This window comes from Anomaloglossus baeobatrachus, chromosome 6 (assembly GCF_048569485.1).
Source record: "Anomaloglossus baeobatrachus isolate aAnoBae1 chromosome 6, aAnoBae1.hap1, whole genome shotgun sequence".
Taxonomy (NCBI): Eukaryota; Metazoa; Chordata; class Amphibia; order Anura; family Aromobatidae; genus Anomaloglossus; species Anomaloglossus baeobatrachus.
Genome location: NC_134358.1, coordinates 541554034 through 541578743, shown reverse-complemented (window position 1 = coordinate 541578743; position 24710 = coordinate 541554034). Strand labels below are relative to the sequence as shown.

Genomic DNA, 24710 nt, shown 5'->3' with positions numbered 1-24710 from the left:
GTGACCTTATGCCACTTTCTGGTGCAAAAATGTAAGCATTTCTTCTTTTGTTTGATGGCTTGTGATTATCCATCTTCCTCTTGATTACATTCCAGAGGTTTTCAATGGTTTTCAGGTCTGCAGATTTGGCTGGCCATGACAGGGTTTTGATGTGGTGGTCCTTTATCCACACATTGATTGACCTAGCTGTGTGACATGGCGCATTATCCTGCTTGAAAAACCAGTCCTCAGAATTGGGGAACATTGGCTGAGCAGAAGGAAGCAACTGTTTTTCCAGGATAACCTTGTATGCGGCTTGATTCATACGTCCTTCACAAAGTTTGCCCAATTTTAGAGTAAGGTAATCTTCCCTGATGAGTCTAATTTTCAGATTTGCCCAATGCCTGGTCATCTAATGGTTAGACGGAGAGATCTCTCGTTCTCGTGTTCTCGTTCTCGTGTTCTCGTTCTCGTGTTCTCGTTCTCGTGTTCTCGTTCTCGTGTTCTCGTTCTCGTGTTCTCGTTCTCGTGTTCTCGTTCTCGTGTTCTCGTTCTCGCGTTCTCGTTCGTGTTCTCTCTCGCGTTCTCGTTCGTGTTCTCTCTCGCGTTCTCGTTCGTGTTCTCTCTCGCGTTCTCGTTCGTGTTCTCTCTCGCGTTCTCGTTCGTGTTCTCTCTCGCGTTCTCGTTCGTGTTCTCTCTCGCGTTCTCGTTCGTGTTCTCTCTCGCGTTCTCGTTCGTGTTCTCTCTCGCGTTCTCGTTCGTGTTCTCTCTGGTGTTCTCGCGTTCTCGTTCGTGTTCTCTCTCGCGTTCTCGTTCGTGTTCTCTCTCGCGTTCTCGTTCGTGTTCTCTCTCGTGTTCTCGCGTTCTCGTTCGTGTTCTCTCTCGTGTTCTCGCGTTCTCGTTCGTGTTCTCTCTCGTGTTCTCTCTCATATATTACACTGCCTGTCTGCCCATGTGTCCATGTTATGAACGCTCTGCTCAATCGCTATGCCCTTCTCACGAACATTATAGAATCTATAAAAGGATTATTCGGCTCCACTGTCTTCTGCATAGATGGTGCCAGTGACATTACGGCCGCACAGACCTGCCGGCACACAGCATCAGCAGACATGGTGTCAATGTTTTGCTCTAATAAACAGGTCATGTGAATGATACCTGCTTATTGTGGGACTCCTCTTGGCAGGTGTGTAGGGTCGTAGCATACTTGGCACTGTTCATCCTTGAGGTAGACAGGAACAGCCCTTTATGACCCCTATAAACTGCTTCAGAGGTAATCAACACTATTTGGTTGTGGTCACTACATTTTATTACCAAAATGACCATGTGGCACCTTTTGGCCTCCCCTAAGATTTTATCTGCCTCGCTAAAAGGGCAACTATTTGCAGATAATGGGAGCTACCACCTGTTTTTCATTTGTGCGGAGTCTACACAGGTGGAGGCCTCAGATTCTCGATTTACCGGGTGCGTTTTCTGGATGCTCTATCTGTAGGGCTCCGGTGTAGGTAGGGATGTGTTAGTTAGCACACACCGGCCCATTATTTGGGGAGGGAGATTGTCCGTCACAGATATTGCACCAAAGCCCACATACATCTCTGAACCTCCATATGAATTTGGAGGCCTACGGAGGTCCTGTCCTCTATCCCGAGCCCCCCTATGACTGTGTACAGCACAGATTTCTAATACATTCCCATGTATGAGGTCTTCATTAGTGGGTCATTTGCATAAGTGTTAATTAATGATTTCTCACACACTGCGATTCGGTTACCTCTAAACAGCTTGAAGGCGCGGAGGACTCGCCCTAATGAGGAGCCGGCAGCATTACAGCTGTATACAGCCGCACACCCCGGGAGCTCCTCTCTTATGTCAGACATTTTTGGGTAAAATTTCAGTCGCTGTAAAACTTGTATATTTCATAAATCCGCAGGAGGGGTTTGATATGTTAATAGGAGAAACCAGATTCTGTTTCCATAAATAAACAATTTGCAGGAAACGGGTTGTAAAAACACAAAGCTTCTGTCATCAAAGTCCCAATTTAATTTAGATCCACAGAAAGTCGTCTGTTGTCTACATGAGGCTTTTATGTCCAATTTATTTATCTTTTAAGTCTTCAATTTTCCAAATCAATAGATAAAGAACAAGAAATCCTGCAATTTAAACAATGGCCGCTAAGTTTTATACCAGATTCATACTTAATCTACTGTACAGAAGACTTTTCATTAGTCTCATTATGATATCAGACAGGATTACAATGACAGGTAACACATCTATATACAGTAGATAATGCAGGATCCACCATTCACAATAGATGTCACAGCTCACCTCCTCCCCCTCCTGTATAATGACTGGTAACACATCTATATACAGTATATAACACAGAATCCACCATTTGCAATAGGTGATGTCACCTACTCGTCATGTTCAATGACAGGTAACACTTCTATATACAGTAGATAACACAGGATCCACCATTCGCAATTATCACAGCTCACCTCCTCCTTAAAAGTGACACCTTAATATATAGTAGATAATGCAGGATCCACAATTCACAGCTCACCTCCTCCCTCTCCTGTACAATGACAACTAACACTTTTATATATACAGTAGAAATCAGTCTGTAGACTCTGCAGCCATGGGAGTAGGTTTAGGCCTCGCAGTGGCACAAGCAACATGTTCCCTGTCTGATACTCGCCTTCTGGTGGATTTCACCCTCCATTGCAACCACTTTGTTGAGCTCTAGTGATTTGGGACCTCCAGCAGCTCCAGTGTTTCATGGCGCGCACTGGAGGTCACAACTAAATACAAGTCTATGAGAGCCTCATTCTGGTTCTCATAGACTTGCATTGGGAGCTTGTGCCGTAACTTAGGACTTCTGGTCATCAGAAGTTATTGTCACAAGATGATGCCATGGGACCGGAGTGGCATTAGGAAGCGGGAAAGCAGTCAGAAGTATATAATAGGTCGTTAGTTTTAAAGCACCACTGCGCTGAAAAATAAATCACGGGCGTGGTGCTTTAACTTTGTACAATTTGATCATTAAATAGTTTGATACTGGGGGGGGTCCGCGGTTCTATTGCGGATTATGAGGGGAATTGGCAAGCCCTAATTTTGGAGGGAAGAAAGCCTTAAATTTAGGTGAACACATTTACAACATGCTACATCGTTTTTCAAATGTAGAGTAGTCTAAATGGTTAAAAAACGAGATTTTTCCCTTTTACATCGTTGACCCGCTAGATTTGCCCACACGAAAAGCTTGTGATTAGAGAGAAGCGCTCTGTGCTGAATTGACATTGTGCTTATTGATGGGATTACCATATGTCCATCCCTGACGCGTTTCAGGCCCATGCTGTAACCGGCTCTAAGCCTTTTGGCTGCAGTACATCTGGACGCTTTTCCCCGAGATGTTATTTTGAGGTCAGTGCAAAAATAAAACTCCCTTTTTTTTTTTTTTTTTATTATTCGCAGCCTTCTGCCAGCCTTCTGATACAGAGAGGCAGAAATAAGGAATAGGTCTGCTTTCCCCCCAGGAAATATCACGAGTCTGATGGAAATGCAACGTCTCAAAGTACAGCAAAACTGTGAATGGCCTGTTCCATGTGACAACGGGCTCAATACAGGACCATCATGTGAATCTCCTTTTGGTTATTTAATTATATTATTTTTCTACAGTTGTGCTCAAAAGTTTACATACCCCAGTAGATTTATTTTTTTTTTGTCCTTTTTTCAGAAAATATGAATAACACAAAATCTTTCTCCCCGCCCCCCACCCCCCTTCACCCTATGACGGCACCACAATATAAGGGTAAGTAATTACATATTTTTCCCTCACCCTATGACTGTACCCTTATATCGTGGTGCCGTCATGGGTTGGGAAAAAAAAACACTATAACCGGTAAGGAATTGCGTATTTTTCCCTCACCCTATGGCTGCACCCTTATATCGTGGTGCCGTCATGGGTTCGGAAAAAAATATTACAGGTAAGTACGTATTTTCACTTATGGTTAGTGGTTGGGTGAAGTAATTTATTGTCAAACTACAGTGTTCTCTCCTTTTTTTAGATCATCACTCATCACAATACACAATTCCACATGGTTTGGAGATAGAAATGGGCTCCCTTACCTCTTGGGCCTCTGTGTTGCACCAATGACCTCTTGGGCCTCTGTGTTGCACCAATGATATGTCTACCCCTTCAACAATCCTTGTCAGGAGAACTCAACCCTCTGTCTCCAATTCTCAGACTAGGAAAAGGTGAAGGTATCATTCCTCTTTGACAGTTTTCTGGTAGCAAAAAGTCCCAAAATTTGGTGCACGAGAATTTTTCCCTTTTTTGTGCTTCCCCAGAATTCTTTACTGGAAACTATGTCAGTTCACTACTGGCGTAGGTTTAATTTTTCTGGCACACTGATAGCCCAATTTATTAGGAGCCATGTTTGTCTTAATAAATTTGGTGCACCTTACTCCGGCAGGCTTATGGTGAAATAAATTCCTCCCCAAGCTGTTCCCTACTGAAATGTACTGGGGGCCGGCCATCTTGATTTCTATAGGTCCCGTAGTCATCCAGACAGAAGCATTTATATAAAGCAACTAGCTGTAGTACCCGGGCGTTGCCAAGATAGTAACTCTCTTTCTGTCTCTATTCATGTCTCCCTGTCTCTTTTTGTCCGTCTGTCTGTGCGATAGCCTCTGTCTGTCTCTTTGTCCGTCTATCTCTGTCTCCCCACCGACATCTTATTACCTCACACATGAGCTTCTTATACTAAGAATGTCATTCGTTGCCTATAGCAACCAATTACAGCTCCTATTAATAACCTGTAGCTCGCAGCTCCATTAACTTTAATAGAGGCAGATTTTTTGGAGAGTAACTGTAAAGCGTGGGGTTACATTTTCTCGCCAAAACATAGTCTCTGACGTTTCCTGAGTCACATGAGGCGTCTGTGCAAAATGTTGTAATTGTAAATGCGACGATGCTGATACTTTTAGCGGACATACATGCTGTACATAAATACAAACTGTACATATATACACACATACATACTCAGCTTTATATATTAGATTGCTATGTAAGCAGTTATCAATTCTTATATTTTCCAAATTAATGTCAAAATTTGGATTTTCCAAGCAGGTTGTATGCGATATACGGTCATTACTTATGAGAAATCCATTAATTGTATGATGATATTGCCCGTGAGAAATGCTACATTGGTAAGGTTTTGTTTTTTTTTCTTTTCAAAATGGCACATTTTTATTAAAAGCGTGTGTATATCATGTGCCAATAGTCGGCTAATCACGAGCTGCGCCAATTTCCTGGGAAGTTTGTAGCTGCTTGACCTGGAAGGCATCGTATACTGTTTTGTACTAATGAGAACCACATGTTAAGCGCACAGTGCCCGTCTGTAATAAAAGCCCGGCGGTACCACGGAGGGGGTGTTATAAGGTATTCACTCCGACGAGACGGCTAGAAGTCGTCTGGGAATCCTGCCTGCTACTTAATGGTGATGTGTTTTACAGGCTAAAAGTCTGTCCCGGAGCCGCCTTGTTTCGGTGCATGTTTTATTGCCCAGGAGTATCGTTGCAGGGCATAGTTTATATGGCGGCTGCTACACTGCACGGACAAGAGTTTTGGATTTATTTTTTTTAAAACCTTCTAGAAATCTATTTCTAGAGGTCAATTAGAATCGCCTATAAAATCTCATTTGTTTGGGAAAGACCAGCGTGACGGGAGCGAGATAATTTGTGGCTTTTTTTTTTGTCTACTTGGCTTGGGCTTTATGGTCATAAATGTGTGGTTTGTGGTTTTGATTCCCCAGACGTGAACTTTAAAGAGTTGTCCAGGTGGACCACAAGCCGTGCTAGTGTTGAGATTTTCACAAATCCACTGCAAAGTGTATCTGGGATTGTATGTACCTTGTATATAAAAGTGTAATAATGATCATTTCTTCTAGAACACCCTTAAAGCAGTTGCCCACTACTTGGACACTCTTTTCAATCAGTATGTTTCCTCCAAGTAAAATAACATCTATACTCCCATTCAGTGCTTACGCCGTTCCATCTGTGTCAGCACTGCCTCTCCCGGGGCTCACATAACACTGTCACGCGATCCCTGTGGCCTCTTCTCTGTCCCTACCTTCAGAAAAATCAGACACCCGAAGATGTGAGAGATGAGACCAGCTTTATTTTACTCCAGATGTCAATTACATCTGAAAAAGGGGACAGTGTAGTGGCAGCTGATCTGTCGCAGGGATCTCATGACATAACTAGGTCACATGAGCCCCGGGAGAGCTAGTGCCGACTCCACTTGGACTGCGTTGGCACCAGAGGTGTTATTTTCCAATGGAGACTGATTACACTGCATTGATGTTTTAGATAGTCGGGGCAGGTTAATGTGTGGACTGCCCAGACGTACAAAAGTCTGAGTAGTCCAGAAATAGTTAAAGGGGTTGTCTACTACTCTTACAACCCCTTTTAATACTAGAAGTCCCAGAAATTTCGAACTCTCTGGGTTCCAAAGGTAGAAATGTTAAATGACCCCTCTCTGGGACTTCTAGTGTTAACTACTTCTGGACTACTCATACACTTTTGTACATCTGGGCAGTCCACACATTAGCCTGCCCTGACTATCTAAAACATCAATGCAGTGCAATCAGTTAGCACGAGACTGTGCAGCTGTGGGGAACTGGCTGTCAGACACAGCCTGACTCCACACACTAAAGGCAGGCCTAGTTTGTTGTGGACAAAAGTAAGCCAATGTGCACGTGTTGAGTATTTGGTGTGTTGTTTACCTCCATATTTGTAAGCCACAACCAGTGATAGGTAAAAAAATAAAGCAGACCTGGTACACGAGTTTCTATTAGACCTTTCCTCTGATTGTTCCATTCCTCGTTTTGGTGCAGATATATTGAGTTAAAAATCGCACCAAATACTCAGTGTTCACATGGCCTTAAGCAGGGTTAGGTTATTTAAAAAAAAAAAAGGCTCTGAACATGTCAAGGAGCATTGTTCAGTCCATCATCCAAAACTAGAAGACATATGGCACAACTGCAAACCTATCAATACATGACCATCCATCTAAACTGACATCCCAACAAGGAGAGCACTAATTAGAGAAGCAGCCAAGAGGTCTATGGTCAGTCCGGAGGAGCCGCAGAGATCCACAGTTCGGGGGCGGAGAATCGGTCCACAGGACAACTATTAGGGGTACTTTGTACACTACGACATCACAGCTGCGATGTCTGTGGGGTTAAATCGAAAGTGACGCACATCCGGCGTCGTTGTCGTCATCTGAGTATGTGAATCGTTTTTACTACGATTAACGAGCGCAAACGTGTCGAAATTGTATGATCGGTGTAGTGTCGGGCATTTTCATAATGTTGCACCAATAGGAGATACGATGTTGTACCTCGCTCCTGCGGCAGCACACATCGCTGTGTGTGAAGCCGCAGGAGCGAGCAACATCTCCTTACCTGCGTCCCGGCTGCAATGAGGAAGGAAGGAAGGTGGGTGGGATGTTTACGTCCCGCTCATTTCCCGCCCCTCCGCTTCTATTGGCCGCCTGCCGTGTGACGTCGCTGTGACGCCGCACGACCCGCCCCCTTAGTCGAATACTCCACAAATCTGGTCTTTACGGATGAATGGAAAGAAGACATTTTATAAGCTAGTCATAAGAAGTCTTGTTTGCAGTTTTCAAAAAGCCAAATAGGGCACACAGTGAGCAAATGGAAAGAGGTGCTTTGGTCAGATGAGACCAAAGTAGAATTTTTTGGGCTAAATATGCAAACACTATTTGTGACTATGGAAAACTAACACTGAATATCACCCTGAAAACACCATCCCCACAGTCACACTTGGTGGTGGCAGCATCATGCTGTGTGGAGGCTTTTCTTCAGCAGAGACAGGGAAGCTAGTTAGAGTTGTGTGAGGATGGATGGATTGAGCTAAGTACAGGGTAATAATTGAGGAGAAGATTCAGACTGTTGCTTGGGATTACCTTCAAGAGTAGATGGTCTAAATCAAACCATATTCGTGTGTGTGAATGGCCCAGTCACAATCCAGACCTAAATCCCATTGAGAATCTATGGTCTGATTTTTAGAGCAGCGCCTGCAGACTCAGAAGCAAACAGCATGCAAGTGCACACTCCTTGCCTAGCTATGATGGATTATAGAGGTGGCCAAATGAACAGTAAACTGTAGTATTTTGGGTTCATGGAGAGTATTTTTTAATATGTGATGAATTTCAAAGTTACAATTTTTAACAAGCTGAGACAACCTCAAAGTCTCTAAATACAAAACAGGGTTTAGTTGATAAAACAATCACTTGGTAATGCGAACAAGTTACAAAACAAATGGAACTAAATCAGGCCAAGTGACAGATCTGTACAATGAGGACCCCGCCCCTGAGGGGTCAAATTCTACAGGGAAGGGCGAAGATTGGTAGAAGCTGCTGATTATGGCACGGTGCGTGATTTGTAGTCCTCCTTGAAGAGATGGGATGTCAGGTTCAGTGTGGTTGGGGTAGCGAGTTCTAAAATATAGGGGATGCTTGGAGACCTAGAGGAGACAGTTGGATAAGGAGGGCATAAGAGGGGAGCAAAAACGTTCTTGTGAGGACTGGAGATTGAGTGGGTGTAAATTACATGAGATGTATGGAGAGGACTGAAGTCATTGTTCATATTTTTATTTTTAAACTGAATTTTCTGGGCAATGGGAGTGCAGTGGGGAGAAGCGGAAGAGTAAAGCACCACATGCACCTTTTTTAGAGTACTGTTGGCCGAATGATGGTTCAGCCGATCACCCAGCTTTATGGTTCTCTCTGGGAGCCAGTGCCAAACATTTCTTCTAGGGTGTGGCTTAGCTCTTGAACAATAAAAGGATCTGCAGCCCGAAAACATGGACATTTTGCACTGTGTGTGTGTATGTGTGTGTGTGTGTGTGTTCCGTGTGACCACCTGAAAGCTCACGGACAGTATGAGCTGATATACTTACCGGTCTCCGCTTCTGCTGTTGCTTCCAGATCCATGGTGAGTGCAGTGAATATGCATGAACTTAATGAGCAGGCCCAAAAGCAACAGCATCACCAGAGACTGGTAAGTATAAAAATTCTTTATTTTTGTGTGACCTCTGTTTTCTCCAGTATGTGTCACACGGATCACATCAGTGTGCGGTCGATGTGTCGCCTGTGCTGCTGGCAGAAAACAGACATGTCGCCACGTGGAGCACACAGACACTGCGCGCGCCACACGGACACATGGTCCATATCAAAACACAGACATGTGCACAAACCCAGTGATTTTAATGCGTCTACAAGTGTCCATGTCTCCGGTACGTGTGAAAACGGACACCACACATACCGGAGGCACGAATGTGTGAAGGAGACCCTTAGACTGTATAGAAAACTTATGTTTGTGTCAAAAAAATTTACCAAATCAAAGTCTGGGACACACCTCCTTTCCTAAAAATACGTTTTTACTTCCCACATGCCTTTGTCTACAATTAGATATTTGCAAAACTATTGGAATTGAAAAGTGGCGGAGATGGCAGTAGTGACCAGTTGGGTTGTGACTATATTATTATAAATTATTAATAATAATAATAATAATAAATTATACTTATTTTGGATTGACTCCTCTTCGTCATAATTTCCTTTTGCAATGCAAACCTCAACAGAAATCATTCTTGGGCAAGAATAGTTTTCCAAAACTGATCCTTTTTAAGGAAATTATTTATTTTTTTATTTTATTTTTTTTTTTTATGGAGTCTTGATTAGGTTGAGGTTTTTAAAGTTTTTGGGTTTTTTTTTTCTCCCCTGTACTATGCACTGCAGCCTTTTGACATAACAGCATAAAGTTTGGGGCATATTCTACTATTTTAGTTTAACCGCTTTAGGTTTCGATAACTGCAGAGCAGCTAAAAGAAGGGACCTGACTAGGGATGATCGAATATCACAAATATTCGGCAATATTCAGCTTCGCGAATATTCAACGAATAGGCTGCCGCTGAACGAATATTCGATGCGCAATGTAAGTCTATGGGAAGCCCGAATAGTTGCTATTCGGCAACTATTTGGGTTTCCCGTAGACTTACATTGCGCATCGAATATACTCAAATAGTCGACCTATTCGTCGAATATGGGCATAGCCGAATATTTGAGGTATTCGATCATCCCTAGACCTGACCATCCATCAGGCAGAATCTGCAAAAAAAAAGCTTCAATGGCGTCTTTAGCGGGTGCACCGACATTTAAGCTTGCGTTATTGGGGAAAGCCCAAGTAAGGTTGGCGGAAACTTCAGGGCTATTGGGGAACCCCTATTGTTCCTGCGAGGTGGCAGCCACCAAGATAAGTGTTTACATTACATTTACTTTGACTAGTGTCTTGGAAAATTTCGGAGTGTGTAGCAAAATCATAAAGAACCCCCTTCAAATGGATTAATGATTCAAGGTGTAACCCTCATGAAATGTTTGTCGTTTGGCCTATATATTGTGAAAAACTTCTTGTGATATTACCAGCCTTGATGTTTCGGATGGAGACCCCCTTATGTCTCCAAGGTCGTGGAGGAAGCCCCGAGACCCCGTTACCCCGGTAGATTTACAGTAAAGCTATTGTAAGAAAAACAAGTATTTGATTGAAAATAAAGAGTAATTGAAGAAAGCATTTTTACTACTTGACCTTTTGCCATTGAAACAGCGTGTGCGTGGTCACAATTATCCGGATAATGTGCATATCATCTTTTTAAGGAACGCATTCCTGTGCTGCTTTCTTCCCTTCTTGATGATTGTTTTTGCACATTACTTTTTCTTAGTTTGGTCTGTCTGAAATGCTGTTTTGTTGGGGTTTTTTTTACTTATTTTATATATTTATTTTTATTTATTTATTTATTTTTTAACCCCTTAGTGACGGAGCAAATTTTCACCTTAATGACCAGACCAAATTTTGCAATTCTGACCAGTGTCACTTCATGAGGTTATAACTCTGGAACGCTTCAACGGATCCCGGTGATTCTGAGATTGTTTTTTCGTCACATATTGGACTTCATGTTAGTACCAAATTTAGGACAATATTTTTTGCATTTATTGAAGAAAAAAATTGAATATTGGCAAAAATTTTGAAAATTTAGCAATTTTCAACTTTTGAATTTTTATACCGTTAAACCAGAGATTTCTGTGACACAAAATAGTTAATAAATAACATTTCCCACATGTCTACTTTACATCAGCACAATTTTGGAAACAAAATTTTTTTTTGTTAGGAAGTTAGAGGGGTTCAAAGTTTATCAGCGATTTCTCATTTTTACATCAAAATTTACAAAACCATTTTTTTAGGGACCACATCACATTTGAAGTGACTTCAATAGGCCTAGATGACAGAAAATACCCAAAAGTGACACCATTCTAAAAACTGCACCCCCCAAAGTACTCAAAACCACATTCAAGAAGTTTATTAACCCTTCAGGTGCTTCACATGAACAAAAGCAATGTGGAATGAAAAAAAGCAAAAATTAAATTTTACCTAAAAATGTTGCTCTAACCCAAATTTATTCACTTTTAGAAGAACTAACACAACAAAATGGACCCCAAAACTTGTTCCCCACTTTCTTATGAGTGCGCCGATACCCCACATGTGGTCAGAAACCTCTGTTTGGACAAATGGGAGGGCTCGGAACAGAAGGAGCAATATTTGAATTTTGGAAAGCAAATTTGGCTGAAATAGATTGCGAGCACCATGTTGCATTTACAGGTCCGCTAAGGTACCTAAACAGAAGAAACCCCTCACAAGTGACACCATTTTGGAAACTAGACCCCTCAAGGCTTCTATCTAGGGGTATAGTGAGCATTTTAGATCCACAGGTACTTCACAGATTTTGTTAACGTTACGTTGTCATATTGAAAATTTTAATAATTTTCTCAAAAATGTTGCTTTAGCATCAATTTTCTCACTTTTTCAAGAGGTAATTCCAAAAATTTGACCTCAAGGTTTGTTAACCACTTTTTTATGAGCGCGGTGATACCTCACATGTGGTCTGAAACCTTTGTTTGGACAAATGGGAGGGCTTGGAACGAAAGGAGCAATATTTGAATTTTGGAAAGGAAATTTGGCTGAAAAAGATTGCGGGCACCATGTCACATTTGGAGGACCCCTAAGGTACCTAAACAGCAGAAACCCCACACAAGTGACCCCATTTTGGAAACTAGGCCCCTCAAGGAATTTATCTAGATGTTTGGTGAGTACCCTGAACCCCTAGGTGCTTCACAGAATTTTATAACGTTGAGCCATGAAAAAAAAATAAAAAAATTTTACCACAAAATTGTTATTTCAACCAGGTAGCTTTTTTTTTTACAAGAGTAAAAGGAAAAAATTCAGCATAACATTTATTGTGCAATTTCTCCTGAGTTTGGCGATACCTTATATGTGGTGGAAATCAACTGTTTGGGCGCATGGCAGGGCTCGGAAGGGAAGGAGTGCCATTTGACTGCAAAATTGGCTGGAATCAATAGCGGACGCCAGGTTGCATTTGGAGAGCCCCTGAGGTGCCTAAACAGTGGAGGTCCCCCACAAGTGACTCCATTCTGGAAACAAGACACCTCAAGGCTTTTATCTAGGTGTATAGTGAGCAGTATGAATCCACGAATACTTCACAGAATTTGATAAGCTTAGGTTGCCATATTGAAAATTTTCATTTTTTTCACAAAAATGTTGCTTCAGCATCAAATTTCTCACTTTTTCAAGAGACAACAACAAACCGTGGACCCAACAGGTTGTTATCCAATGTCTTATGAGCACAGGGATACCCCACATGTGGCCAAAAACCTCTGTTTGGATAAATGGGAGGGCTTGGAATGGAAGCAGCACCATTTGAATTCTGGAAAAGTTGAAATAAATTGCGGGCACCATGTCACATTTGCAGGGCCCCTTGGGTACCTATACATTAGAAACCCCCACAAGTGACCCCATTTTGGAAACTGGATTTTATTCAGGAGTATAATAAGCATTTTGAATCCACAGGTACTTCACAAAAATGTTGCTGTAGCAACCAATGTCTCACTTTTAGGCTATGTGGCCATGAGCCAGCGACACGGCGTCTAGTACACAGTGTCAGCCTCCTGCAGAGATGTGAGTGTTGTCCACGGGAGAACGCAGCTGCCCATGCCCACGATTTGGGTTCAGGCCGCTGTGGAGCTCTATGCTACCTGCAGAGAACACTCATCTCCGCAGCATAAATTGACATGCTGAGGCTCGGGAAGCTGCGCCACAGGTCAGTTTATGTGGCGGAGAAAAGAAGCACATTGGGCAAGCACATTGGGCATGGGATTTCTAAAAATCCTTCCACTGTGCTTCTACTGCACAATGCAGCGTTATGGACGCAGGGAAAACACTCTGCGCCCAAAACGCTGCAAATCCCGATTGTGGGCGCACAGCCTAAAATGCTACAATGGATGAATGGATACATGTCAAACATATATAACGTCCCACCCCCTGCATATTCTAAGCTGGCGCCCTTTAGTGCCTTTCATGTGGCACTAAAGGGTGCCTAGCCTTGTATTTAGCCCCCCAAAAAAATAATAATTAAAATAAACGACGTGGGGTCCCCCCCATTTTTGATAGCCAGCTAGGGTAAAGCAGACAGCTGTAGCCTGCAAACCACAGCTGACAGCTTCACCTTGTCTGGTGATCAATTTGGAGGGCTCCCCAGGCGTTTTTTAAAAAAAAAAAAAAAACGTGGGGTCCCCCCCAAATTAGATCACCAGCCAAGGTGAAGCGAACAGCTGGGGTCTGGTATTCTCAGGGTGGGAAGAGCCATGGTTATTGGACTCTTCCCAGCCTAAAAATAGCAGGCCGCAGCCGCCCCAGAAGTGGCGCATCCATTAGATGCGCCAATCCTGGCGCTTCGCCCCAGCTCATCCCGCGCCCTGGTGCGGTGGCAGACGGGGTAATATATGGGGTTGATACCAGCTGTAATGTCACCTGGCATCAAGCCCTGGGGTTAGTGATGTCACGGCATCTAAACAGATACCCGACATCACTAACCCAGTCAAGTAATAGACAAAAAAAAAAGACAAAAAAAAAATTTATTTGAAAAAAAAACTCCCCGAAACATTCCTCTTTCCCCAATTTATTGAAAATAAAGAAATTACGGTCGCTGTAATCCGCTGTAATCCGTGAGGTCCCACGCCGACTCTGGATCTTCTAGAATATGGGGGGCACGTTCAGGGAACGTATCCCCCATTTTCTGGAAGAGCAAGCTCTCCATGAGCAGTGTGGGTGCAGTAATCTGAGAATACTGCACTCACACTGCCCCGGTCCAACTTAGGGCAGAGTGACCTGCAGTAACCTCATTCCAGAATATGAGGGGCACGCTCACAGAACGTACCCCCCATTTTCTGGAACAGCAGTCTCTCCATGTGAGGACCACACTCCTCACATGGAGAGACTGCTGATTACTGCACTCACTCTCCCCCGGTCCACAGTGGAGCAGCCTGTGCATCAGCGACGTCAGCGTCCCTGCAAGACTGACGTCGCTGATGCACAGGCTGCTCCACTGTGGACCGGGGGAGGAATCCAGCTGACAGCCGCTGTCTGCGCATGCGCCGTCAGCATTCAAGAAGGAGGCGGCGTGATCGCGGGACGGATCACCAGACAGGTAACGTATGACCGGGGGCTCGGGGGCTGGGGGGGGGTGACGGGGGTGACCTAGTGGGACCTGGGGGGACCTGGGGACACCTTTCTGCCGCATGTGACGTGTCACATGCGGCAGAAAGAGCAGAATGAATGCGGGGGAGGGGGGGTGGCTCTGGAGACCCGGAGGGGGCTCCGGTGACCAGAGGGCTCCGGTGGACCGGAGGAGGGGTCAGGGGGAGGACATTTCCCTCCGATCTGAAATGTTTGATCATTTCAGATCGGAGGGAAATGAATGCAGAGCCGGCGGCGGCAGTTTTCAGCGCGCGTCGGCGCCATCCGGCACGCTCCGGAGGGGGGCTCTGAAGAACTGGAGGGGGCTCCAGGGACCAAAGAGCTCCGGTGTACCGGAGGAGAGGTCAGGAGGGGGACATTTCCCTCCGATCTGAAATGTTTGATCATTTCAGATCGGAGGGAAATGAATGCAGAGGCGGCGGCGGCGGGAGTTTTCAGCGCGCGTCGGCGCCATCTTGGATTTTCCGGAGGGGGGGGGGGGTTGGATGGATTTCTCCGGTACCGGGGGCTTTGGGGGCACTAAGGGCTCACATTTATTTCTCATCTGACATGTTTGATCACGTCAGATGAGAAATAAATAAATTTTACCAGCCATTTTTTTTTTTTTTATGTTGTCGCCGGTATACGGTGTATACCGGCGATCGCATTAACGGGGTGCATACAAAACACCCCGATTCATAATCTGGGGGGTCTCAGCTACCCCCGGTAGCTGAAACCCCCGAGATTTTTCGTCACTGGGGGGCGCTACAGGGTTTTTCCGGCCTGACGTCTCAAGACGTCGGAACAGAATAAGTACCCTGTTTTTCCGACGTCTTGAGACGTTAGGCCGTCGCTATGGGGTTAATACCTCTTGAATTGTGCAACTTCTCTGATTCCTCAAGAAAAAAAATACAAATTGACAATTGAGCTTTACCATTCCCCTTCTAGGGTTAAGGACACATGGCGAGTAAAACGGGCCAAGTGGAATGCGATGTTTTTTTTTGTTTTTTTTTTTAAATGTTTTACACTCGGACCCGTGATACTCTTTGCGGCTGTTCCCATCTGCAATTTTTTTTTTCTCTCAACCCTAATCGAACTGAGAAAACAGTCGCAGCATGCTGAGGGTGTAATCCGATCCGTATTCACTCACATTGCACTCGGATGACACCGAAGTGCAGTGCGATATACGCATCAGCTGATAATGGAGGAGATAGGGAGATCAATACCCCCTCTCCTCCGCAGCTGTGATCCAATCGCAGGATCGGATCACAGTATAATGACTCTCGGCTCACACTTGCAGCAGAGCAGGAGCCGAGAGTCATTAGCATATCGCTTCCGATGCTCTTGCATCACATGCCATACTCTCGTGTGGCCCCAGCCTTAAGTTTGGTACCTAAATAGGGTACAGGATATTCCACAATGGTCAGTGAAATTGCGACACCCAGTTGTCAATTTATTTTTACGTTTCCAAGAGGAATAATACAGATTTGGCACAAAACTGTTCTCAAGCAGAGAGACAGTTCCCTAATTGCCCCACACACATGGGCGTTCATGCTGAGCATTCATGGTTTTTTTTAGTGGGGACAGATGAGAAAGCGGGGGGGTGTCCTGACACCAACTTATTTCCTATGAAAACAAAAGAATTAGCTATTGAAATTCCAATGATTCGATTCTTCCCTTCCCTGGCGAGAGTGGACCGGCTGACTAGACCCCATCTAGTTAGACGGTCATGCCGAAATCGGTATATTGGCCAACTTTCATATGTGATTCTGGGACTTTAAAAGGGAACTGACAAACTTTGAACAAAATCAAAAATCAATCAAAACGGACGAATATAAGAAACTGTAATATCTTATCAGCAAATTTTCTCCATTCATCAGCCATTCCCCCCCCCCCCCCCAATCCTGAACTTGGGATCCAATCGGGGGGGGGGGGGGGAAATACAGGTCAACTCCGAGTTGCTTAAGACAAGATGAACTGCCAGCACAGTGGGGTGTAAAGTTACATCTCCCATTATACTCTGTGTAAAGGAGAGGTAGAAAAGGAACAAGGTGAGGAAACAGACAGAAATCTTGTAGACTGTGAGCCTTCGCGGGCAGGGACCTCTATCCTCCTGTACCTGTCTGTGTCTTGTACTGTTTATGATTATTGTACTTGTCCCTATTATGTACACCCCTTTCACATGTAAAGCGCCTTGGAAGTGATGGCGCTATAATAATAATAAAAAACTGATTGTCCTGAGATTTCTAACAAGTCTTTTACCTCACCCCCAAAGCTGTATTCATATCTTCACTGCTCATTATTGCTGTATAATTTCTTCCATTCCGCTTCTGCCTGTGTGCAAACTAAGAGCAGGAGTCCCTCATATCTATGTATGGAAGACATCTTAGCAGCTACTCTCCATCCACTAGCTTAGACTCGATTGTAAATTGAGAGAGAGCCTTCAGAGAGGGGAGACTGGCCATTATGTGTCTTATATCCTGAAGTTTTCCCAAGATACTGTTGCTCATGTACACACAGGACAACTTCTTCTGGAAAATTACTTAAAAATAGTTATGTTAAGATGCCATAGATTTGTGTGGAGAGCTGATGGATCCTCTAAGTGATTTCTTCCATTATTCCTTGTATCTTTTCCAAATTGAGCTTTGAATTCTGGGCAGTAACCGTAATGGAGAACCTTCTTTCCATTGACGCTGTGCTAGAGTTTGTCTCCTTTACTGGAGAGACAATTTGAATATTTCCCAGAGGGGCATTGCAGCTATAAGTCCCCTTACCTGGCAGCCAGACTGGCTTGCAAAGTCTCCTTAAGGAGAATAGTGTTCCCCCGTGGTCCCCACATAGCTTTCTCATGAGCCAGATCAGACACCCCCATACTTTGCACTGACGAGGGGCAAGCACCCCGAAACACCGTGTCTGCAAATTGGGATTCTGATCTGGCTTATATATCCTGAGTCATATTGCAAAGGATTGTCGAAAATCCACTTGTGACTTTTAGGATCGCTACTTCCAATAGGTGGCGCTGTGCTAGAGTTTGTCTCCTTTACTGGAGAGACAATTTGAATATTTCCCAGAGGGGCATTGCAGCTATAAGTCCCCTTACCTGGCAGCCAGACTGGCTTGCAAAGTCTCCTTAAGGAGAATAGTGTTCCCCCGTGGTCCCCACATAGCTTTCTCATGAGCCAGATCAGACACCCCCATACTTTGCACTGACGAGGGGCAAGCACCCCGAAACACCGTGTCTGCAAATTGGGATTCTGATCTGGCTTATATATCCTGAGTCATATTGCAAAGGATTGTCGAAAATCCACTTGTGACTTTTAGGATCGCTACTTCCAATAGGTGGCGCTGTGCTAGAGTTTGTCTCCTTTACTGGAGAGACAATTTGATTCTTTCCATTGAGCATTTGACATAAATGGATGAAGTTAAGAAGTATCGTGGCTGTTGATGTCTAATGAGCTGATGAATATCCGTTGTTTTACATACATGAGGCCAGAATTAAAAAGATGGTTTATGCTAAAAAGGATTCTTTACCTAAATGTACTTTTTTTTTTAGAAAAATCTGATTACTAATGCAGGCTGAGATGAGGAATGTCACCTCTGAGATGAGGAATGTCACCGCTTGACAGCTGCATCCCCTCCTTCATGCAAATGTAACTTGGTGATGATTAACAAAGCCATTTGTGACTTTTTTCGAAGGATAAATCGCCTACTGGCTTCAGGTTTTTACTAGGGCCGCAAATCATTGGAACTGGACTTTCTGCTTATACACAGCCATATGTGATCAATCCCTAAAAAGCCTTTGCCAAAGTTGAGTTTTCTGGCAGGACTTAGGCTGCTTTCACACATCAGTTTTTTCGCCATCAGGCACAATCCGGCAAAAATCTGAAAAACGAATCCGGCATCTGTTGCCGCCGAATCCGTTTTTTCCCCCTTAGACTTTTATTATCGCCGGATTGTGCTGGATGGCCTTGGGTTCCATCCGGCTTTCGCCGGAATTTGCTTGTCCAGCGGCCGGATGGAACGCTGAGGGGAACATTTTTTGTCTCCAGCGAAAAACCGTATCGTGCCGGATCCAGCGCCGTACGGCGTGTTTTATAATGGAAGCCTATGGACTCCGGATCCGGCGTAATGCGGCAAAAAAAACGGATCCGGCGATCACAACAGATCCATCAAAAAACTGATGCAACTGATCAGTTTTTTGGCAACGGATCCGGTGGATAAACGGATGTGTGAAAGCAGCCTTAGTTCCCTCTTAGGCTGTGTTCACACATCAGTTTTTGGCCATCAAGCGCAATCCGGCAAAAACATGGAAAAACACATCCGGCGTCTGTTGCCGCTGGATGCGTTTTTTCCCCCATAAACTTCTATTAGCCACGGATGTCCTTGCGTTTTCATCCGGCTTTCGCCAGATCCGGCAAAATTTGCTTGTCCAGTGGCCGAATGGAACATTGAAGTGCACGTTTATCTCCGGTGAAAAAAATTGATCGCGCCAGATCCAGCGCCGTACTGCGTGTTTTATAATGGCAGCAGGATCCGGCATCATCCATCATATGCCTAAATCCGGCGCCGGTTTCCGTTTTGTTTTTGTTTTTTTTTCTCAACTGAGCATGCTCAGTATCAAAACGGATCCGTAAAAAAAAACGGAAGAAACGGATGGAAAAAACTGATGCAACGGATCTGTTTTTTCGACGGATCCGTTGCATTCGTTTTTTCGCCGGATTGTGCCTAATGGCAAAAAACTGATGTGTGAACTTAGCCTTAGCCAGAAGCTGAAGGCCTGATCTTGTACCAGAAAAGGGACCAAGGAGACTTGGCTATTTTTATTTTTTTTTGCTGTAGTAATCAGATTTAAAGAGGAAAAAAGACAATGTGTTTTACGTTCCTGTAAGGGAATCCATTTTGAAGTTCTGTTATCCTGCGGAAAACCTGTACAAGATTATTTGACCTGACTATTGTTTTCGGTTTGTGCTTCGTACAGGGTCACGCTTGCAGCCGCGGGTGCACTTTTCCAGAAGTGCCCTGGAACTTCCTGGAAATGCTACCTACAAAGATCTGAACGCGTTTTTGACTGCTGCCAGCACGTCCTTAGAAGTGGAAAGTTTTCCTTATTTACAAGGGACCGATGGAAGCTCATCAGGTAGGATGCTTGCCAAACTTTTAATTAACTGTATGTTAACTGTGATGAGATTGTGGCCTTCACTCTTGTATCCCCTCAACCACTAAGTCTGATTGTGCAATTCAATAGAAACTTAGTGGACTCATCACTTTCCATGAACCTTTTGTGCCCCTTGATCGCTTCACAGGGCCACCGACGTCAGCGGGGAACAGCACGATCCCCACTGGAGCGTGTCAGATCGCGGTGTCAGAGTTTGACAGCGTGATCTAACAGGTTATCGGGCATGGGTGGATCACCGATCCACTCGTGCCTGTAAGCTGCACAGGTCTGCTGTTCAAATCCGCAAACGTGTGCTAGAAATAATACGGGCTCGTATTAAAGTGACAGGCACGACCTAGGATGTATAGGTACGTCCTAGGTTGTAAAGGGATTAAAGAGAATCAACTCCTAAGCAGTCTATATGGGCATGCAGTTCGTGAAAAAGTTGAATAAAATTATACCTTGATATCTGCAATCCGATGTCTTATTCCAGATTAATCCACATTTTTCATTATATGCATGAGCTGTAAGATCTGTGGGCCGGACAAAGATCTCCCTGAAAATCTGCTTCCAAATCTTATTTTAAATGAAATAAGAACCATGTAATGATTGACACTCCTGATCTCACTGCAGATCTGTGTGTGATGGTGAACACAGTAGAACATAACTGAACTTAGTCTATTACACCATTTGCAGGAGCACTTGTCCACATAGCAGTTCAGTTTCCATCTCACAGGCAGTACAGCAGAGCAGACAGTACTGTGAGATGACAACTGGAAATTTGTTTGTGATGAGACAAGCTTCAGCTCTGCTGTACTGTTTTGGCTATAATGAGGGACACCATTGTAGCACTATGAGGACAATTGTAGATGCAAATGTGTTTGTAATCAGACAAAGTTCACTTCTGCTGTACTGTGTTAGCCGTAATCACACACAGCTCTTCAGTGAGTTCAGACTGTCAGACATTACATGTCTCACACTAGTAATGACTAATTTTATATAATGTGGGGCGGACTTGCAGATACCCAAAAAAAAACAAACCTAGTTTGGGCCCAGAATTGATCCCGGACATCTAGCCGGATGTCAGTCCCCATATAAGTCTGTGGGGATCCGAATCAGGATCTTAAAAATGGTGGTAGAAGGGATAGGGGAATTGTAGCAGGCACGTTATAAAACTTGCCGAGTCTCCCACGTGACTCTAACGCTACTTCCGTGGCCACTCATTAACCTCATACGTATGCACTGCTTCCCCTGCCCACCGGCAGTCCCCGTGTCTCTGGTTGCAGTCAGACACGTCCCCACCCTGTGTGACAGTGTGCCTGACTGCTTTCAATTAGAGACACACACTGTGTGTGTGTGTGTGTGTGTGTGTGTGTGTGTGTGTGTGTGTGTGTGTGTGTGTGTGTGTGTGTGTGTGTGTGTTTGTGACATATGGTCCCCCACATATTATGATAAAGCATATGGCTACAGCCCCCAGCCCTGCACTTATTTTGGCTGCGTATCAAAGTAAGAGGAACCGCTTTTAGATTTTTTTTAAAAAATAAATAATTTAAAAAACTGGCATGCAATTTCCCCACCCAGCCATGATAAAGCAGACACCCGGGAACTGGTATTCTCAGGCTGGGGAGACCCATGCTTATTGCCCACCAAGCATAAAAATATCAGCCATCCAGGATTATTGCATTCAATAGATGCAACAATCCTGGCACTTTACCCGACTCATCCCAATTGCCCTGGAGCGGTGGCAATCGGGGTAATCAGGGGTTAATAGCTCACAGCTGCCACTAAGCCCTAGATTAGTAATGGGAGGCGTTTGAGACCCACCCCAATACTAATCTGTAAGTGAAAAGAAATAAACACAACCCCAAAAGAATACTTCACTTGAAATAGAATACAAAAAAAAAAAACACCCTCTTTCACCCATTTTATGAACCTTAAAGGGAGCAGATTTGGGGCCTATAAGCTGCGGCCATCACCAGTGGGCTCTTATATACAGAATTCTACCATGCTGTATATAAGAGCCCAGGCCACTGTGTAGAACGTAAAAATCACTTTATAATACTTATCTAAACGATCGCTGCGGTGGAGTTGGGTCATATGGGCGTCTCCGGTGGTGGCGCCTCCTCTTTTGGCCTTCTCCGTCCTCCTTCCCTTTAAAACACCCAGTTCTGATGTAATCCACATGAGGTCCACGATGATTCCAGCCCTACTGAAGTGACAGCGTGCAGGCATAGAACATGACTGCCAGCTGTAAGATTCAGGCAGAAAATGAGCTGCAGCCAGGAGCGGTGATGTCACTCAGGTTATTTGCGGTCACAGCTGGAGGTTCCAACTGTCCTTCACCTGTGATCACAGGTGACCTGACCTCAGGTGATCTCATTGAACTGAGTGACCTCCCAGCGTCTGTGATTGGTTGCAGTCAGATGCGCCCCCACCCTGTGTGACAGCGTGTCTGACTGCTTTCAATTATAGATGTGGTGACTGCCAGTGGGCGGGGAAAGTAGTGCATATGCATGAAGATAACGAGCGGTCCCGGAGCTTGGGTCGGTGCTCGGGTTCTTTTGAATCCGCGTGGATCCAGACTTTTATAGTCCAGGTTCGCACATCACTACCCATATAATATAAAATAAGTTCTGGGGGCAGATTCTCAGTGAGATCTATGTCCGGCCCATAGATCTTAACAGTTCATTTACATATCAGGAAAAACATGGATTTCTCTAGAATAAAACATCATAAAGCAGATATCAAGGTATCATTTTATTCAGCTTTCTATGGCCTGCATGCCCATGGAGTCTGGATCTTGCTTTCAGATTTACTTTTTAATGATTTACAAAACATTTAATCATTAGCTAAAGGCATAGGTCTAATTTCTAGGGTTGTCAACATGACAACACTTCCTTTCTGTATTCTCTCTTCGATCAACCTCTTTAGAATGGATATGCATGACTGCATAATCTCCATCCAGAGCTATGATTTGTAGAGCGCAGTGCAAGAAGTGTTGTCATGGGGGCATGGGACGCCTATTTTTTTTAGATTAATTTTGATTTAACAAAAATTGTTAAAATGTTTTGTCTGTTTTCAAGAAAAGTGACTCTGTCCCAAGAAAATTAGAAAGTGTTATTCCGCTCCAGTTGCAATTTTTTACGAGCTCCGGGACGGATATGTGGAAATTGTTCCTTGCAAGAGCTGTATGTAGTACGGAGGTGCCAGTGGGTTCAGGCCAAGCTCCGAATAATGAGGGCATGTTTAGTAGTTTAGTGAGTGAGGAAGCTGACATATTGTGCGGCCGAGACTTGGCAAGGCGTTCAAGCGAAGTGTCATGTATGGTTCAGGGTAACGGCCTGCAGGTGCGCCAAATGTGTCACCATTTTCCCGCTTAATCTGCAGTTTCGGCCTATGACGTGTCGGGATCCCAACAGACCGACACCAAAGATTTCACACTGGCCTGAGTACTGTGCACAGATGTGTGGTCGGGATTACTAATGTAGCTCTTTGTGTGTATTTTTCACAGGGAACCGCAGCCGCTTTGACCTCACCCCCGTCACCGCAGTCAGCATCCATTTATTCAGCAGCGATAAAACGGACATATTGGTTCAGGGCCCGATCCATGTGACAGTTCCTCTGCCGTCTCATAGTACCCTTAAACTCCATGCACATGTGCCCGCCTGGAGATTTGACCAATATCATGGTAAGGTGCCTTATTGTATACTTTTTATTATTTTTATGTTTGTTTTATGTTTCCTGTGCTGAAAACTTAAAGTGGAAGTGAACCTAAAAAATTTTTTTTACAGGGGTATTCCCATTTAGAAGATCCTATTCCCATTTAGAAGATCCTATCCCAATATGTAGTAGGTGTAATAATATTAGCAAATACCTCCAATGTATTTGCGAAATGCAGTATAGATCTCCTGATATAGCCATATCTTTTACCTCATGTGCAAGGCATTGCAGCTTAGGTATCCATGGTTACGTCCACTCATATCTAATCTGCAATACCCTGCACATGAGGTAAGAGACATGGCTATATCAAGAAAACTATACTAAGTTTCTAATTGGAGGGATTTGCTAATATTATTATTATGCCTACTACATATTGGGATAGGAACTTGGAGATGGGAGTACCCCTTTAAGTTGAGCAATGTCACTATTCCGGTACTGATCGTTAGTTATAGGCTGTATTCTACTCTAGAGCTGCAGGAGGTGAAATGTACCATCGCATATTGTGAAAGGTGGATCCTGTATTCTGCATGGTTGTAAAAGTGTTATCGGTCATTATAATCTTGACTGTGATGATAATGAAGCTGATGAAAAATCTTCTGTATAACAGGCAGTCTGAGTCTATTAAGCCTAATGATTGGTGTGGAAAAATGTATTGGTATGGAAAATTAACATAAAAAAAAATGCATTTAAAATGATTTTAATAGGTCATTCCTGTTACAGGGGTTGTCCACTACTAGGACAACACCCTGCTCATTCTCCATGTTTGGTCCCATAAAGATAAAAACATTTATAGCCACTTCCCGTGCTGGCGCTGTTCCAGCGTTGCCGGCCCTTGCATTGCTGGGCTCACATGAGCTTATGTCATGCGAGCCTGCACCCAATCACCGCCAGCTTCTCTCTCCCTCCGCCTTCGGACATATACGTGATCAGCAGCAAGTCAGAGCCGCGGCTGCCGCTCACTTTCTGCTGATTACCCATGCATGACAACTATCAAGTAGTAGAGCCTGGATTTCTTGTACAACGCTCATACAGCTCCTTAAAAGAGATTGTCCACTACTTTTACATTGATGGCCTGTCCTTAGGATAAAAGGATAGATCATCAATGTCTGATCGGCCAGGGTCCGACACTCTGCAGCCCGCCGATCAGCTGCTCTCGGTGCCGGCGGTGGCAGCAGGTGGATGGAAATGCTCTGTTCTGG

The 24710-nt window shown here is 44.2% G+C and overlaps 1 protein-coding gene across 1 annotated transcript in view; it reads left to right on the top strand.

Annotated features, from left to right (window-relative positions):
• The window catches only part of FAM171A1 (family with sequence similarity 171 member A1), a 145318-nt gene that overhangs the window by 84867 nt on the left and 35741 nt on the right, over window positions 1-24710 (top strand). The window contains exons 4-5 of the mRNA XM_075316836.1: window positions 19615-19773; window positions 23303-23479. Of these exons, the coding sequence (XP_075172951.1) occupies window positions 19615-19773; window positions 23303-23479 (336 nt within the window). The remainder of the gene's footprint in view (window positions 1-19614; window positions 19774-23302; window positions 23480-24710) is intronic.